The sequence below is a fragment of the Ostrea edulis genome, chromosome 3 (assembly GCF_947568905.1).
Source record: "Ostrea edulis chromosome 3, xbOstEdul1.1, whole genome shotgun sequence".
Taxonomy (NCBI): domain Eukaryota; kingdom Metazoa; phylum Mollusca; class Bivalvia; order Ostreida; family Ostreidae; genus Ostrea; species Ostrea edulis.
In genome coordinates, this window is record NC_079166.1 from 34,174,688 (window position 1) to 34,195,114 (window position 20,427).

The 20,427-nt window shown below is 34.9% G+C and overlaps 1 protein-coding gene across 2 annotated transcripts in view; it reads right to left on the reverse strand.

The window, feature by feature from the left end:
• Window positions 1-3,821: 3,821 nt before the first annotated feature.
• Window positions 3,822-20,427, reverse strand: part of LOC130053382 (Golgi resident protein GCP60-like) — a 99,071-nt gene continuing 82,465 nt past the window's right edge. Inside the window, exons 9-13 of one of the 2 annotated variants that reach the window (XM_056160526.1) lie at window positions 15,418-15,444; window positions 14,505-14,522; window positions 7,157-7,180; window positions 6,762-6,850; window positions 3,822-4,103 (exon numbers count right to left, since the gene is read on the reverse strand). In XM_056160526.1, coding sequence (XP_056016501.1) covers window positions 6,795-6,850; window positions 7,157-7,180; window positions 14,505-14,522; window positions 15,418-15,444 — 125 coding nt within the window. In that variant the 3' untranslated portion in view covers window positions 3,822-4,103; window positions 6,762-6,794. Of the gene's footprint in view, window positions 4,104-6,761; window positions 6,851-7,156; window positions 7,181-14,484; window positions 14,523-15,417; window positions 15,445-20,427 lie in introns of those variants that run through there. The other variant, XM_056160527.1, reaches the window with a different exon arrangement.

Below are 20,427 nucleotides of genomic sequence, written 5' to 3' on the forward strand. Positions count from 1 at the left end.
CTTTTAAGAAACTGTTGAATTCATCAATTATAATCACACTCGAAGCAATACATGCTTATATGTACGGAATTCAAGTTCGTTCGAGAAAAAGGATCACATCCTCTTCACAAAGGAGACAATTTTAAAGTATGAGTAGTTGTGCAATACATCTTCTCAGGAACCACCAGGTCAATCTTTGCCAAACATTGCACGACATATTCTTGGGTGAAATGATTACAATTATCCAAATAATGTACCACACTCTCTTCAAAAGGGGACAGAAACCTGCCCAGCATCTACATTAACTTTATTGATAGATATCGTAGACTACCAATACCTGTCTTGGATATACAGCAAGTTCACTAGCAGATATCACAGACTCTCAAGAAATGAAATATGACTAATATTTTGCAGGAGTTTAATGGTAAAGTTAATTTTACTTTTGTGAGCCTGGGTGGTCTGTTTTAATCTTAGGTATGTTTCCGACAGTACCTAGTGATTTGGCTGCGGGGCATAGTTTTAGGGAAATGCTGTTATTTCCTTGCCATTCAAGTTAGGGTAGTTAGACATTGTTTTCAACATGACAACTTTTAGAGGTGATTCCAACTTTAAGAATCCGGGGTAGTAAGCTTGCATATACGAAAGTGCTAATCAAAATTGATAAGCAGATATCAGTCCAAATGGAAAGGAAAGATATTTCTGCTTTGCCCTTTCTTTTGACTTGTATGTTGAGCAATGGAAGGTGAACGTAACGAACAGTGATACATATGTTGAACAATGTTTTGTTTAGTGCACTACACATTCCTAAAACTGACAGTTCCAACAAAATATCATCGCCTTTAATAGTGATGTACCGATTACCGTTGACCTTCAATTGTCGGTCGCTATAACTGAAACAATGTGAATAATGGATTGTCATTTTGAAAATCGAAAATTGCCGACGTCGGTATTTTTTTTTAATAAGATGAATATTCCTGTCGCGACTAAACTAAAATCAAAAATGGCTGACGAAGCTGTATCATCCGATAAGATTCAATATTGTTTTAACATCCCTCTTGAGAATCTTTCACTCATATGGAGACGTCACAATTGCCGGTGAAGGGCTGAAAATTTTAGACCTGTGCTCGGCGTGTACAGTCTTTGAGCAGGGAGGGATCTTTATCGTGCCACACCTGCTGTCACCACAGGAGGCTGTCACGAAATATTTGCATTCTTCGATATATGACCCTTCTCTATATATAATATATCTTATTTTATATATAGAGAAGGGTCATATATAAAGGAATTCAAATATTTCGTTACAGACCCCTGTGCTGTGACACGACTCCTCGGATTTTGTCTCTTACATATACAACAAGCAAGGGATAGCCTAATGAGGCTGTATTCCAACTTGGATCCAATGAGAATGACATCAGAACTCGAGAGATATATTTCTATCCCGGTAAAACAAAATAAAAAGTATGGGATAATTAACTTCAAATTTCTTATGATTTTAGACGTCTCCATACGAGTGGAAAATTCTCTCTCGATACGTTAAACAAGATACAATCAATCATTCTAATGATTTTATTCTAAATAACTTAAAGAGACAGGTTCACGATTTTTGAAAAAAAACCCCAAAAAAAAAAACAACAACTATTTTTCATTTTCTATATTAAACATTAAAAATATAACTGAATTAATGTTGACAGCCAAACTTTTTACCTTCTGAACGCAAGAATAAAAGCAATATTTTAGCCTTAAATCTGTGTTATGTAAACAAAGACTCGACTCTTTTCATTTATACAAACAAACCAGTTAATTTTCTAATATAAAGCATCTTAAATTTGCATACTCATAAATTTTAACTCTTAGATGACACATTTTACCCAAAGAATGCTTGAAATGTAAAAGATATAATAAGCTTTGATCGATATCCATTTCTTTTGAAAATTTAGTTGATAATAACATACCGCAATCTTTGTTTACAAAACAAATAATAAACTCTCTAAAACGAGCTTCTGTGATAGCCTATAACATTAATTTTTATGTGAAATCTTTTAAACGCATTAGACAATAGATTTTGATCAATAAAAGTGATAAACAAAATTTTGGAGAAAATCATAAATCAGTCCCTTTAAATTAATAGTGAGGGTTATACAAAATAAAGTAAATTTAATATATTTATGCGGATGAATTTGAAATAGATCAAATTCGAATATTTTTCGATTAATCAATCGAAAAGGTGCATCCCATTAATGCGATCATCGATTTGTTTTCCGATTGCCCATCACTACCGCCTTATCTACTGACTGAAATAGACAAACGTCTTCATGCAGCACTCTTTGAAAACATGAACACCAAATTGGTTTCCATGCGTATTATGAATGTTGTAGTCAACATAGATATAACTCATAATGCTCACCTCTTGATTCTACAGTTTAACTTGTTGGTTAGTTGTTTAAGTTACGTTCGGTAGAGAATTTTTCACTCATTGAGATGTAACGAGTTTTAGGTAAGGTACCACTGTAGACCTACCTGTATGCTTAAGGCTCAGAGCCGTAGCAGTGAGTGTTCGTTATCGTGCCAACGCCTGTTACGACACGTGACCTCCGTTTTTAAGGTATAATCCAAAAGACTCGTGATTCTCACTTCTAACTGCCGAGCGTTTGGGGAAGGAGTAATCATTACCTATGTTAAATTGTACGTGTTAGGTTTGCACGAGTGGGACTAAACGCACGACCTTAGCTAGCCACGGATGGCAATACACCTTTGGCTAGCGAAGATACGATCATAATGGATGTTCATCTATTATGATCTATGCTATGTCTTTTTAAAAACGGTTTGTATTCCACTGAAATATAAACTCTCTGAAGTTACATATTTCATTACAAATGCATCCGAAATACCCAATAAAATACAAGGAGGGGTAGTGGTACCGGAATTCCTCTCCACAAGGGGTGTTAGACCATTGTGAAATCAACTTCTTCTCCACTTGCCCCTCCTTTCTGTTCTTTTTTTATTATTGAAAAACGATGCTATGTACCTGTACATTGTCCAGAAGTTTGTTAACAACAAAATAGTGAAAGATGTAAAGATTAGTACACTGCACGATGTATATGCTACACAAACCAACGGTACTTATGTACATGTAAATAAAATGGCATCAAACGAATCGCTCCACCACATATTCCTTTGAAAACACGTTGAACATAATCATTTCATTATGATTTTGCGGCATTACTTTAGCGCGCAAATGTATTAAATCGACTTATAGCAGTTATGAGATTGATCGCTGTTCGTTATCTTCACCTTGCATCAACATCCTCATAAAACACGGTATATATGCTATGCAAACTTCACCCCTCCTCCATTCCCTCTAAATCAGTACATCATTTGCTCATCATATGTCTCCATCATTAAATACACCCTTTTCAAAAATGTGCATTTCAGAATCTTTACTTTAGATACGCCCAAATGTAAGGCGAGTAAACAAGGTAATTACCAAAGGCAAAGTAGGCAAATACCAACCAATCTCTTTCAGTGCATTATGATGGAGACGAATCTAATCTAAACTTTTACCATCGCTGAGAAGGGCAATAATTAAAAATGAAATGTGCATTGTATAGTGCGTAGAAAATCAACATTTCTTGGATTACAGTTTCATGACCTAATGAATTTTAATATTTACTGAATTTTGAATTGGGGTACATTGAAAATTGTTATACAGTCTACTTCGGATATAATGAAATCCAGGGGACCGACCTGAATTGTTCATTATATCCAAAGTTCAATATAACCAATGCTGAAATATATCCAAAGTTCAATATAACCAATGCTGAACTACACAAATATTGCTACTAGGGGATTTATTTTAACTTCAATATAACAGATATTTCAATATAACCGACTTCAATATAAATGGAATGGACTGCATAATGTCAGGACAATCTAATCTAATAACTGTTAAAAGAGTTTCTTTATTCATCTCGAAATTATTTACACACAAAAATATCTAAGAATTATTTGTTGATCTACAAAAAGCCATGACTAAAAGTATCATTCTTTGTATTATAAAGTACATTTGAGTAAACTTGACTTGGATATGACTTCTGTAAAGTTGCTCCTACACGCACCGCTCTTTTCTGAAACAGATAAAGCTTACCACCTGAGTAAAAAAGAGAAGACAACAATCAATATGGCAAAATGGAATATCATTTTATACTCTCTCTCAAACACATACACTCTCTCTCTATCTCTTTCTCTCTTTCTCTCTCGCACGCACGCACGCACACACACACACACACCCACCCACCCACCCCCACACACATTTTTAGGATGTCTCATGGTTTGTGGTTTGATATGAATTTTATTCAACGAGTTGTGTGATGTCTAAGCTCTAAGGCTCGGGGAGTTAGATATAAATCATAACAAAGCGCAAACCATGCGAAAATATAGTGACATAATTACGAATTATGTAATAGTACAGGCACTCGACGTTTTAAATATCTATGATAAAAAAAATGTCTTCCTGTAAACATAATATTCACAAGGTATATCACGTCGCCATCTTGGCTTTCTTTTTTACCAGCTGCATCGCTTGAAAATTCCGCCGAAAAGTTTGATATAAATGATAATTAGACCCCTACCGTTTAGAAGCAACTCTGTCAAAGCATTAACTCTCGCATCGTCATGGTGAACTGGAAATAAAGTCCATTCATCAGGTATAATCAACCGTCAAATATAATCTACCGTTTCTCTAATGCGAAAAATCGCTCAAAGGTGGACAAAAGTTGATATAATTGTGCAAATGAGAATTCCTTTGCTAATGTACCCCCTGACGCTTGTGCTGGGGTGGGGGTGGGAGGAGGGGTGGTTGCAGCCCTGCAAACAACAAAATTCGGGCACAGTTGTGTGGTTTCGGGACAGGCTGGCACGGGAAATGTGGTAAATATATCGCATTACCAAAACAATCGTCCAATGTCAGTCAAATGCGAAAAATCGCTGAAAGGTGGACGGAAGTTGACATAATTTCGGGATAGCCTTTTTTTTATTTTTCGATAAAATTAAGAATAGTAAATATTATGATTAGCAGTAAATATGTTTTAGAGAGCGAGGTAATGGATCTTGAACATTCTTCTATTAGTGTATAATTTTTTTTACAACCTTAAACATCATAACTTCACTTATTCATGCATTCGTTGTCTTAAAATGAGCTTAGTTGAAAGTAAATGTCATACGTAATAAGAAAAGTTCAGCTAGCCTAACATACACACATGCGTACACGTGGGTATATTCTCAAACGTTCATAGTGACATTTACACATCCAAATGTCCTGTCCTGCTTATCTGTAAATTTTCAGTGTTGTCACAATGGGTGACAAAACGTGGGTTGGAGTCGAATCAAGGGTGGAGGTGGGGGTATGAGGATTTCTAATGTTGTTTTGGTAATGCGATATATTTACATTTCCCGTGCCAGCCTGCCCCGAAACCACACAATTGTGCCCGAATTGTATTGTTTCCAGGGCTGCAACTAACCTGCATTCAGTGCCACCCCTCCTCCCACCCCCATCCCAGCACAAGCGTTAGGGGGTACATTAGCAAAGGAATTCTCATTTGCATAATTATGTCAACTTCCGTCCACCTTTGATTTTTCTCATTAGAAAAGCAGTAGACTATATTTGACGGCTGATTATAGCCGATAAATGGACTTTATTTTTAGTTCACCATGACGATGCGAGAGGTAAGACCTTGACAGAGTTGCTTCTAAACGATAGGGGTCTAATATATATCGAACTTTTCGCCGAAATTTTCAAGCGATGTAGCTGGTAAGGAAAGAAAACCAAGATGGCGGCGTGATATACACTGTGAATGTTATGTTGACAGGAAGACACTTCTTTTTATTTTAGATATTTAAAACGTTGAGTGCCTGTGTGTAATAGGTGATATCCACTGGATAACGGGATAAATATAGAATCTCCCGTGATTTGTGGTTTGATATGATTTATATTCAACGAGGTATGTGTTTTCTATCCCCAAGCCTGTGCGAGGGGATGGAAAACATATAACGAGTTGAATATAAATCAAATCAAACCACAAACCATGCGAGATTATTTTTATCACATGTTAACCCCTCTCAGTTATTCATTTGCGTAACTGTATTGGGATTTTGCTTAGCTCTCTAACATTTTGTAAACAAACTGCATAAAATTAACGTTTGCTTAATTGCTAGTCAAACGGCGTAGGAAGACATAGTGTAATAATTAAAAATATGTAATGGGTGATACCCACAGGATAAAGAAGTAAATATGTGATACATAACAAATAATTGAGCTGTTTAAATCGGTTAAAATATTATTATACTGCATTTGTTTTGTATTAATCAATACGGGCAAAGTCTGCATTGTTTACCACAAACCATTTTGCACACGGAAAAATAAAAGAAGCCCACAATTTGTAAATGTAAATGTTTCCTTAACCAGCTTTATCCTGAAAATAAGACACTTTTGATCATTTTGTTACAAAATATGGTGTTTGAATATAAAGTAGTGTTGTATTCTATGAAATGGGTTTCACATTTTTTGTGTTAAATTCTACTCGTATTCTGCAATAAAACCCATCAAACTCTTATCTGTATTCACTCAAGTCAGCATCCCATACACTTTTATTTCAATAGAATTTTTATTACTTTGTATTCGTAAGCCTGAAAGTGTCCTACAAATGGGGAAATGAATGCCTCGCCAGAAAGCCGAGTTTTAGTACTCATTTATGTCATTATTTATTAAAAATTCCGTGTTTACTGACCTCCTTTCTTCTCTCCGCTTCGTTTCCGCCATTTCATTTATTTGAGTTGGAAAATGTGAAGCATGGGCAAAACGAAACAGGTTGAACCGCTTAAATATGTAAGAAATAACGATAAGATTATTGTAAAGGTGTTTTTTTTTTGGACGCACCCATTTACAAAAAAAAAAAAGCAACCAAAAAAAAAAAAAAAATCTTGCTGTTCCAGTTCTGAAAAAGTTGAATATAGTCATTATGGCCAGGAGAATCAAAACATAATATGTTATATATATAGTATCCTATTGCTTTGTAGATATCAAAATATTTGCATTAATTTCGGTACTAGCATATTTTCTAAATCACCTTGCAAGTACTCTTACTTTCAAGAAATTAAAAAAAGAATATCAAATGAATAATACCTCGATAACGCGGTTCTGCCACTTCTGAAAAAAAGTTGAATATATTCATTATGCCCGTGAAAATCAAAACATGACACAAGTTATCGCTATATATATAGATAGATAGATAGAGATACACACACACACACACACACACACACACACACACACACACACACACACACACACACACACACACACACACATGTTCAGTATAAGATATTAAAAGAAATAAAAGAAATCGTGCACAAAGTTAAAATTTTAACACAAGCGCTTTCATTTCATTATCCCGAGGCGTTACATTTTAAAATAGTTTTGAAATGACCTGACGTCATAAAGGCGTCCTAACATTTCACGTACACAACGACGTCATAAACGAATGAAGGGAAAAAGGTTTTTACGTTAAGTATATTATGACATTATAGTTAATAATTAATAAAGTGTCTTTCGTTTTCTCCTCGGAAAATAGTATTGTCTGTATAAAGTTTATAAAACGGAAATACACTGAATTGTCCGTGGCCACACACATTATGTTCATTAACTTTAATTTTTCTGTATTCGGGTGCTGACATGTGTGGTTTATGAACTTGTATACGCGTTCGCAGAGTATTCCCCGTTTCACCGATATGATGTTTCTCACAGCCAGCACTTGTTATTACATAAATTAATTTTTTGGTGGAACGCGTCATATCTGAATCCACCCTAAATTCCTTATTCTTAAACTGGAACGAATTTCCTTCCCTTAAATATGGACACGTTCCGCATCGCCGATCGTCATATTTGGTAATGGTGAAAAATTTTCTGTTGGACTTTTCCTGAAAGTAAGATTTGCATAACAATCTCCTAAGATTTTTCTGTTGTCTCTTGCTGTTGATAAAGGTATATTTCTTCATAAATTTCCCCATTTTCTAAATCTGTTTTTAGTAGGTCGTTGAGTTGCCATACGATAGATGTAACATTAGAGTTCATTGGATTATATGTTGTAACAAACGGTACAATGTGTGAATTTGTTGTGGAATTGATTTTTGATTTATTAATAAGATTCTCTCTATTGAGTTCTCTGGCTTTATTGATTCCGTCGTTTATAAGTTTGATTGGATAATTCTGTTTTTGTAAATCATTATTCAATTTCCCTAAAGGTTGTTCTCTGGTAGGTTCTTCGCTAACAATGGTACATATTCTTCTGGCGAGGTTGTAATGTACGACGCGTTTTGTGTTTCTTGTATGCGAGGACGAAAAGTGTAAATACTGGTGATTGTCCGTGTGTTTGTAAAAAATATAAATGTAATTACTTTATTCTCCTTTTTTATAACAGAAACATACAGGAATGGTATACAAGATGTACTGTAATCCATCGTAAATTTTAAATTGATATCCAATTCGTTTAGAATGTTCTTGATTTTTTTCAAATTGGTAATGTGTCTTCCAAATAATGAAACAATCATCCAGGCATCTTTTCCACTTTTGCCTTATATATAAACAAATTGTTCATCAAATGATTCTTTAACTTTTTGGTGAAATAACTCCTCTAAATGGCCGAGTGTAAGTGTGGCATGTGTTTGTTGTTAAATGTAAAAACATTGTTTTGTAGTACAAGTAAAGTCTTTAGAAAAACGTTCATCTATTTGATCTGGGTGTTTAGCTATCCAATATTCTAGTGCTTGAAGCCCTAAATGTCTTGATATTTCAAGAACATGTTTTATATACTTACTATACACGTCTGTTAGTGAGAAATCAAAACCACAAATCCTGTGTCAAACAACTACACACACCCACGTGTGTGTGTGTGTGTGTGTGTGTGTGTGTGTGTGTGTGTGTGCAAACCAACAACAACAATTTGCAGTTTCCTGTGGCAATACTGTTTTTTCATTCAATTCTATTTTGACAACGCATGTTGGTGGTGGCTGATTCCACTGATTTCAAACTAACAGACGTGTATTGTAAGTATATAAAACATGTTCTTGAAAAATCAAAACCAACTGGTACAAAAGCACTCCAAGCATCGTACGAAAAAATAAATAAACCTTTCTACAACCAACATACACGCATGGTTGCATTTCGAGTTACAAGAGAAATAATCGTTCCTCGGATAAGAGCTTTAATGACATTTTGTCTAGAAAACCAAACACTTCCATTGAGTATGCAAGGTGAAGATAACGAACAGTGATCAATCTCATAACTCCTATAAGCAATACAAAATAGAGAGTTGGGCCAACATGGCAAACACAGGGGCCTCCGTGGCCGAGTTGTTAGAGCATCGCGCTCAAAATCACACGTCCTCTCACCTCGGTCGGTGCGGGTTAGAATCTTGCTCGCGCTGGTAAGTGAGAAAGTTTCCAAGTTTACTTTCGGAAGGTCGGTGGTCTCTTCCCAGGTACATTGTATCTGGGTTCTCTCTTCTACCAATAAAAACTGAGCGCCACCAGATAACTGAAAAATGTTGAGTGTGGTGGAAAACATCAATCAATCTATCTATTAATCAACTTAACTCCTATAATCAATACAAAATAGATAGTTGGGTAAACACGGACCCCTGGACACACCAGAACTGGGAGCAGGTGCCTAGGAGGAGTAAGCATCCCCTGTCGACCGGTCACACCCGCCGTAAGACCTATATCCTGATCAGGTAAACGGAAATATCCGTAGTCAAAATCAGTGTGCCAAGAACGGCCTAACAATCGGTATGAAACACGTCAGACAGATTTGACCCAATGATAGGTTGTATTGATGAACTAGATCGTTAAAACGACCATAGAATTTGCGAAATACTGACTTCAATCGAGACAGTTGAAACCCCTGTACCATCAACTTGTTTGTCGATAGCTTGCCTCGATTTAAAAACTGACAATACGCAGAACAAGCTCTTGCATATCGAATCAGTTGAGAGATATATACACCATATGCAGGTGATAATGGAATATTGCTACATAAATATGGGAAGTTGACGATGGAGAAGCTGAAATCATCCCGTTTGTCATACAGTTGAGTTGTCAGTTTGCCGTTAATGTCTGCTTTCAATAAAATATCTAAGTATGAAGCAGAAGTGAACGACTCTGTGGTATCTTTTATTTCGAGCTCACAGGGGTATATCGAATCAACATATGAATGAAAGTTATCATTGTTAATAGACAAAACGTCGTAAATATATCTAAATGTCGAATTGAAGGCCACAGTAAGATATTTTCTCTTCTCACGTAGAAGTGTTTGAATAAATTCTGCTTCATATGAATATAGAAACAGGTCAGCTGATAAAGGAGCACAATTCGTTCTCATGGGAATTCCAACAGACTGTTGGAAGACCTGATCACCAAAGACCACGAAGATCTTGTCAATGAGGAACTCTAGCATATTTTTTATTTCTACTTCAGAGTACTTGTGCGCTGAATCAGAGTGGTGTTTAAGAAAGTAAGTTTTTGGATCACTAATCTCTAGATATGAATATTTCCTTTTTCCATTTTTGTTGAAAAAGCAACTGGCTATGATGTCGAAAATTATAGTCTTTAAATTATCGTGAGGAATGGTCGTGTATAGTGTTGAAAAGTCATAGGTTTTGATGTTTAGAATTTTTTAGAAACCACATTTGATTAATACCACTTCTGCTATATGTACGTTTGAAGTTTATACTTCATAGCTGTTAATATTTTCGTGAGGAGCAAAGATAGGGGCTTGGTAGAGGACTTACTGGATCCATCAATGCATCTTTGTTTGTAAGGCATTGCAAAACATGTTTATAATTAAAAAGTTTGGATGCAATAGTAAAAGTCGAGCTGTAGGAAATAAAGGGTGCAGACTTGAACTTGGAATAAATCGGAATACACGACTGAACCCGTTGATGACGAAGAATGTTGCTTATGTTGACGGCGTCTATTCCTTTGTTTGTAAATTTGAGCTTAAGGAACTTCCGGCATGATTTGGAAGGAATATCGTCCATGACCCGTACTGGTTTAAAGAGCCTGTGATATTCAACATCCATAATCATAGAGTTCAGTCTATATTCAGGTGTTGAGTATGTATTGGAAATAAATTACGCTTGTGAAATGGTAGAATCTTTGGAGATATGTTGGTAAATTCACTAGTTTTACACCAAAGGGTTGTAGTACAGTAGATTATATTATTGTTTCGGAAAATCTACATAATTACATATACTTTCTTGTATCAGATTTTATACCTGCAGTCTCTGACACTCGTTGTAAATTGACTTGGGCATCGTGTGCTAATTTTCAAATTGAAGGAAACAGACTGGAATGATATACATGTTTTATTGTCTAGCTTTTACTGCAGTGATAATTCAAGAGAAAACAATTTGGACACACTAGTTAGTGGCAATACTTAAAATAAATTATCAAATTTCCTTAACTCATGTGGCAATATGTCCATGTCACAAGATTATATTGAATAAATTTGTTTTTCTAACATTCGGATATATATATAAAGCACGGAAATACCAATGAATTCTAACATGAACATAACTGCCCTAATTGAAGGAATATTTAATATAAAGCCCAGAAAATCTCCCTTTATTTCAATACTCACTTCCGCCCCTACCCGAGGTTGAACTCACGACCTGCGGAACCAAATCTCCTAGCAGAACGTAACCCGCGCTAGACCGCTCTCTATATATATCAACCCGCGTCTTCATCAAGAGACATATATTACATAAACAAATAACACACACCACGAAAAACGACAAGTATCAATAAACTACATTACTACATTGGTAACAAGAATGATACACTGTTGTACTGGATGATACAAATGGTGGTTTTGGTGTAAAGCGTGTTTACTGACATCAAATGGCAGATGGTGTAGAGAGTTTGTACCATGGTCGGGTCGGGATGAAAATAGAAATATTCTTGAAAATTACAGAAATCAGATAAATGTAGAAGGAAAACTTCCAAAACAAAGTGATTATGACATAAGATGGTGGAAAGATAATGATATGGAGTGATTAAGGTAGCAGGGGACAATTTTGCACTATAGGCCCCGTCAACTTTTTCAAAAAATGGAAATACCCCATATTTGAAGTGATACTACATGTGTAAAAATGTATACAATAATTGTAAAATGCATGTCAAATGTAGCTGAGTGCTTAATACAAATGTTGATATATAACATGTAGGTGTCACCATGATTCCTAGCATATAGATGGGTGCAACACATGCGGGGTCTAGCAAAACGTCTGTAGCTGTGAGGGAAGGTGGATGGCCCCATATGAGAGGTAGATTTTTGAGAAGGGCAGATAGGGTTCTTGATTGTCCACAGTGTCTAAATCCCCATGTTTGGTACTGTGATGGTGTGGGGATGGTGCGGATTAGCCCAAATGAGGGAAAATCAAAGCAAAAAAGGGAAACCTGCTCAGAGCATGTTTTGTGCACCAGCACCAGTATTTATAGATTACATTTAATTTAGGGTCATAATTTATTAACTACACCAATATGAAATACAAGTATTGACATAACAGGGAAATATGATTTTTCATTAGTCTGTCATAATCTGACTTTGGTGTATACCCCCTATCCACATGTTTCAAAACCAAAGAAACTGTCCCCTGCCACCTAAGTTCAAAACAATATTTGGTAGTCCGTACCATTGATGATTCGGATATGGTAAATACTGCTGACAACGAAAAATAATATCATTGCCAGAAGAACACGATTAAACAACAAAGTCAAAACACAGATCTTGCATTAAAATCAACAATCCAAGAGGTGAATGGGAGAGAAGTCTAAGGAAAAAGATACTGTATTATGTTTTTTCAAGCTAATATATTTTTCAAGGTCAGACAAATTAAAGCCACATTCTAGAAATTATAATATCGCAACATAAGGAGGTATGCGAATTCGAACTTATATTAATTTGGAATAATGTTTTAACATAGTTTAGAGATCTCAAGATGATATATTAATGATATACTAGTCTTCAAGGTCAATACATTGTTTTTCTTATTATCACCCCTCCCCCCTTTTTAAAAAGAGAATAAAAGCCGTAATCTTGAGACTATAATATGAGAGAGAGAGAGAGAGAGAGAGAGAGAGAGAGAGAGAGAGAGAGAGAGAGAGAGAGCTATATAAATTCATAATTGTAATAATTTCTTATGATGTTCTAACATAATTAGGAAGTATTGACTGTCAAACAATAATCGCAAATTTGGGAATCCTCGTTATGGCTAAATTGAGGAACTCAAGGTCAGAGCCTTGAAATGAGGGAAACGAATTGTATGTATTTAATCATACCAAAAAAAAAATCTGATCGGATGAATTTTGGCGATTAGGCTGTGGATACTGATTTTAACTGAGGATTTATCCTGGATTCATGCGCGTGAAATCATTCAAATTATTCATTCCACCTGGACGGAATGATTTCAAACGATGCATCCAGGATTTTTCTGTGTTCTTTCTCTCTGCATCGGTCCATATCCTCATATCCTTAAATCCTCAATTAAAATCAGTTGCCACATTACTTACCTAATATCTAATTGTACGCATAGTCATATTTTAGGATGTTTGCACGAAGTCAGGTGAGTATTGTTCATTTTATAATTAGACTTTTTGCTTTTTGACATGTTTGACACATCGAAAATTTGAGATGTAAATAACCAACAATGGCGTGGCCTTTTCAGTGCTTTTATAAATTTCTTTACCGGCCTTGTATCTTCTCAGATCCGACACTTTAAGAAAGTAGGATGTTGTTGGGTTTTCGCGCTTATATATATATATATATATATATATATATATATATATATATATATATCCCAACAACACACGGTACCTAGAAGTGTCAGATCCACGACATGGATACAAGGTCAAAGACAAAAATAATTGTACAAAGGACTAAAATGACCAACAACACGAACAACAAGTTTGTCAAATTTTCGGGACAACCTAAAAGAATTACATAATGGCGCATAATGTTACAGAGAATAATAACAAAACAACAACAACAACTACATATAAAGACACCTACATGTATCACTACCACTACATCAAATCTACAAACGTTTTTACATCGCAGATTACACGTTTTTGGTTTTAGGCTTGGCAATCAATGTTAAGAGCAGAGCGAATTAGTACATGTCCTATTCGTCCAAAGACCACCATCAGCTCTTAACATTGATACAATCTTGAGGACATGGAAGAGTTATCTCTATTGCAAATACTGAAGTCACAATTGGGTGGATATTTGACGAGTGAAAATTTGGTGGATAGCTATCTAACCGCTTAAATAAGCCAAATTTATCACCCGCGAAAACAAAAATCCGCTATACGGTACATATAAGCATTATTGATTTTTGGACGTGGATAATTTGTTTTGTTTAAAAATTATATAATAAATTCAAATTCTTAAAGTACTTAGCAAAGCTTTTTGATACCCTGCTGTCTTCGAAGATCTGCAAAAAAGAAAAAAAGAAAACCACAGTGAAGTAATGCATTAATGTGAAATTTTGTTTAGTATTGTTGTCATTTGTCGGTATATACAAAGAACTTAGTTACTATTTTGAAAATACCCCAACAAGTAGTAAAAGGTTTAAGAGTAAAAAAATTAGTAGGCATCAAGCATTTCATGCAAAGTCAAAACATTTGTTTTCCAAAAAGTCTTGATGTATAATTGATTTCATCTCACTTAACTAAAATGATTTAGGACGCATTACTGCTCAACGGATAAAAACATGAATTTCAACACTTAATGACTTTCAAAAATTGCAGAGGTTTTTCGCTATGTAATTCAAATCAATAACCCCCGAAAAAGGAAAGAGCTACAAGGAAAACTAGAGTGCCCAAAATTGGGAGATAATCTTCAATTTTGAAATGAAGTAGCTAAGTACTTCGTTACTGGCTTGAAAATACGGATATATATTTAATTGCTGTGATAATATTTAGAAATTCATTTCAAAATTAAGGATAATATCTCTCATGCATAGCTCTCATCCTTAGACGAATTTGACTCCACATTTTGGCACTCTGTTCCCCCCTAAAATAGCTCTTACAAGTGTATTGTTATTTCGTATTTCAAAACTGTCGGTTGAGCATCACTGAATAGACATTATTTGTCGAAATGCGCATGTGGTGCATCAAAATTGGTACCGTATAAGTTTTTCATCGTACACGGTCTACACGTCACGCGGTTTTCATAGTAACAATGCGAAAAAAAAAAATTCTATCAGACTATCTATCACGAACATTTGATATGCGTTTCAACTACATCTATTTTCATGCCACTTTTCACATTTGTCACAAAATGCTTGCTGATTTTGACTAAAAGTGATATCTTTGTTGAAATATTACCTTCCTCTCTTTGACGGTAGCTTAATTCTGTTAAAAACAAACACATCAGGGTTATAAACACTTAAATATGTTGTACACCAGCATTGTCAAATTTTTTCAATCCTAAGATATCCGTAGTAAGCTACATGTATAGATAAATTTCGTTTATCATTGTTGTCTACAGTAAATTAATGATTAATGATTTCAAGGGACTGATTCACACTTTCCGGAAAAAAAAATAGTTTTTCATTTTTGATGTTAAACATTAAAAATATAACTCATTTAATGTTGACAACTAAAATCTGAACCTTCTGAATGCAAGGATATGAGCAATATTTTAACTTTACTCTGTGTTATGTAAACAGAGACTCGAGTCAAGCTACGTTTACAAACAAACCAGTGAAATATTAATTTTGTAATTTAAAGCATTTTGATTTTATACAGTCACAAATTCAACTTTTCAATGACATGATTTACCTAAAGAATACTTGAAATATGATATATATAATGAACTTGGATTGAAGTCCATTTCTTTTGAAAACTTTGTAAACATTAACACACCAAGGTCTTTATTTTCAAAAGAAATAATATACTATATATTAAGCATCTGTCATAATATATAATCTTCCTATTTTGTCAAACTTTTCAAACACATTACACAGCATTTAGATTTTGATCATTAAAAGCGAAAAACAAAATTTGGAAGAAAATCGTGAATAAGTCCCTTCAATGTCCAAAGATGAAGGTAACTCCACCCTCATGTGACTTATCAATATTAATGGTTGAAAGTGGAAACAAATGTATTAATTTCAACTCAATATTGTTTTATTTGATTAATAACCAAAAAAAAAAAAATGTGCCACGCAGGGGTGGGAACATTTTCAGCACGGAATTCCTTCAAAACATAGGATTGAAATTCCAAGTTTTAAGTTGATTTTCAAATTTACTTACTAAATGTTTAACATTAATTCATTAATACAATAAGAATAAAACTAAGTGCATTGACAATCAATTTAGAAATTGGAATTTCAATCCAATGTTTTGAAGGGAGTCCGTGCTGAATAATGTCCCCACCCGTGCGCGGTAACAAGCCGCGTTGAGTTAGCATCCACGTTTTGCATTGTGACGTCTAATGTTTTGACTATAACAGATGAACATCACGAATGCTGTATATTTCATTTATTGCCCCAGTCTCAACAGAGATTCTCTACTGCTCTTGTTTTATGTCTAAAATTAATACATGTAGCTGCCCATTAGTTTAATGTGAAATGTTTACAAATGTGAAACAAAATTTTATCTAATATGAAGAGATGAAAATTAAAAATTGACATTAATTTTATCATATTGCATAGTCCTACACTAAATCTACAAACGTATTTACATCACAGACTAGATTTTGGAACGCAATTCTTAGTTCACTATTCGCAATTCAATAGTGGACTGCATTCCAGAACGCAGTTCGTAATTCAAATTTCTATATGCATAAAACAACACCACACTAAAATTATAAGTATGGGGTGCCAGTTACCATCCCCAAACACTGTGAAGAAATGGTGATGGTAATCTCTCTAGTTACGTACATGTAGATCCACCCTCCATTTTTACAAAACTGTAGTATTCCTCCATAGACGGCTACTCTTCAACACCTCAGAGCTATCCCCGCGCTGCTCATCCCATGTAATCTTTATCTCTCTCTCTCTCACACACACACACTCACGTAACCACACACAGTCTCTCTCTCTCTCTCTCTCTCTCTCTCTCTCTCTCTCTCTCCACCCACGCCAAATTCAGTAACAGAGAAAGACAACTGTGTTTCTGCTAAATACATTAATACATTAAGAAAGAATGGCTCTATTTTGAGAGAGCAAATTTCATGTATGAAAAGTGCTTCATACCTATGAAGTTGCAAATTTATAGATTTGCTTACTCCACCTGTTCAATTTGATGCGTACTTTGTAAAAGTATCAATTTTGTAGCTATTTCGTACATTTTACTCCATGCTTATCGGGGGGCGGGGGTTCAAATCCCGCTCGCGCTAGTTAGTGAGAAAGTTTCCCAGTTGACTTTCGGAAGTTCGGTGGTCTCTTCCCAGGTACGGTTCTCTCTTCCGCCAATAAAAACTAGGCGCCACTAACTAGGTAATTGAAAAATTGTTGAGTGTGGCGGAAAACAGCAATTAATCAATCAATCGCTAGTACAGTAGCTAAATTTCTTTTTTTTTATTTTGTTCATCATGATAATACTGATGGATTTCTTTTTTATATTAAGTTAGCATGGTAACAAGTGGTAAAGTACTGTTCATGAATATTATGTTCACTAAAATAAAAACTGTGCACGCAGTGTTGTTTATGCCGAATCGAAAGATTTCATTTTCATATCAAACCATGAGAAAAGGTAGTACTTGCTTTGTATTTCACTCTGTGTGCTCATGTGTATTTGTATGCGTGTTTGCGCACTCATACTTGTCAGGATGTATGTCACGCCATATTTATATTTACTCCTTTATAAAGGTATCTTATATAATCTATGAGATATCTTCTATTTTGAATAAGACATATAATAAATTTCTTACGATGTCTTATATAATTTACAATTGATAACTTATCTCATAAAATATATAAGATATTTTTAAAACTATATAAGATATTTCATAAACTTTATAAGATATTTTGTATATTAAACAAGGTATCTTCTAAAGTTTATGAGATATCTTATAAACGAGAGAAAATATCTTATAAATTTATCTCTGTAAGCTATCTTATAAAACATCTAAGATATATCATATGTTTTATAAGAAGATATCTCATAAAAGAATTTTTATAAGATATTTCATCAACTTTATGACATATCTTATGAAACATACGGGATATCAAGTATATTTTATTAGATATCTTATACATGTTATAAAAGTAAATTCATATTGTTTTGGGTCAGAATTACCCAGTCGCAGAATTTATTGACAAAGGCAGTCAAACAAGTAATGACATTTGTTTGCAATTATTGGAAGAAAATTATAATAATAACAAAGTACTAACTAACAATAGGTGACCAATAAGCAATGTCCTTGCCGAGCTGAATCAGTATACAAAGCAAATCACAAATCGGCTGTTAATTTCCAACGAAATTCCTAAATCATAGTCCCAGTTATAGAATAATCCAAAATGCCTAAAGTGCTTGTCTAAGCAGAGCTTATCATCGGCTAAATTCACATTGTATTCATAATCAGAATAAATGTTCTGGTACATTCTTGAAAGACACAGTTCGTTATCTTCCTACTACGTGATGAACATCGAACGCTAGAACAATCTAGGTCACATGTTTCAATCAAGTGCAAGTATTACACAACAATATGATATAAGATATCTTATAAGAAATTATTTATGAGATATCTTAGAAAAATATGCGATATCTTATAAAGTTTAAGAAATATGTTATAAAACATATGAAATATCTTATATGTTTTACAAGATACACGTTCCACTATTTCATAAAATATATGACATATAATATAAAGTTTCTTTTATAAGATACCTTATAAAAGTTATAAAATATCTTATAAGAGTTAATGAGATATCTTAAATCAAAAACGTTAATAAGACATCTTATAAAGTTTATGAGATATATTTTATACTATATAAAATATCTCTTATAAAAATATAAATTAAGATATTTTAAGTCCTTGATAAGATTTATGAGATGTCCTTGAAGAGGAATAAATGTAAAAACAGCGTACTATAAGGATAGTATATAAGAATATTGTGTTGCTAAAATGTTGGAGCTCCTGTGTTTGCAAAATAAATTCACATCAAATTCCATCCAAAAATGCCCATATTTTTATTTGTTGGCTTTGTATCGTACTTGACTTGTGTCACAAAAGTGTGTACCTATGTACGTGTGTAATGCAAAACAAACTTTATTACACATGAATGTACACACATACGCACGTACACGCGCACATATATACACACATGCAAGTATACGCACATGAATGTACACATTCACGCTCGCACACACTCACACCGTCACTCAAATACATACAGACACGCAGGAACGAACACATACACACATGAATGCAAACCCTTTTTGCAAAACAAATGCAAAGTTCGGGTTTGGGACAGGGGGCTTCAGTGGCGACCATTCGTGCTCGGGTATGGCCTAGATTTGACGACCATTCGTGCCCACCCTCACGGCACATTCGGTCGCCGGGCGACGATACGTGCGGCATGTTTGGCCGCTGGCGACGAAACGTGCCGCACAAATGGTCGTCGGTGACCAAACGTGCCGCACGTATTGTCGCCGGGCGACCAAACGTGCCGTAACATACCCATACAGAGCCAAACTGATAACAGAAAACGATAGCTTTAGGGGTCTCCCTCCTTGCCTTCATACTCCTTTTGTGGATTCGTCAAAGATTAAGTTGTTATTGGCCATCATTATGACCCTACATAAAATGATCACCCTACAAGTAAATTCATGAATTTTCGGGTGAGCTCAATATTGCCCAGCCCTATGTGACCCGTTTTAAGGTTCTATATGCTTGACTTCATTGTTGTCTAGTCCTTTATCAGTTTTGTTTTAAGAGAGGCCTGAAAGGAGACCATACCCTTGGAAGACCCCAGGTGGCACCCCATAGACATCAAATGAGGGCGGTAAATGATGGTACTAGGCACCGGGATAGGCGTCTTCAATGATTCCGAACCCAATATTTATTCACGAAGTGCATTGCATTAAAGATATACGTAGCTATCAAAACAATCTTCAACATTAATCTTTACAATGGTGGGAGTGGACCACTAATACCCCACCCCCAAAATTTCAGTCCCCGGGTTAGGGGTCTTCGATAATTCCAAGCCCGATGTTTATTCATTAAGTGTAATGAATTATGCATCAAATTTGGAGGGGCGGATCTTTGTAACTAGAGAGAGTACCATCACCATTTCTTCATAGTGGTGGGAAAGGACCACTAACACCTTTCTCCCAAAATTTCAGTCCCCTGGGTAGGGGTCTTCGATGATTCCAAACCCGATGTTT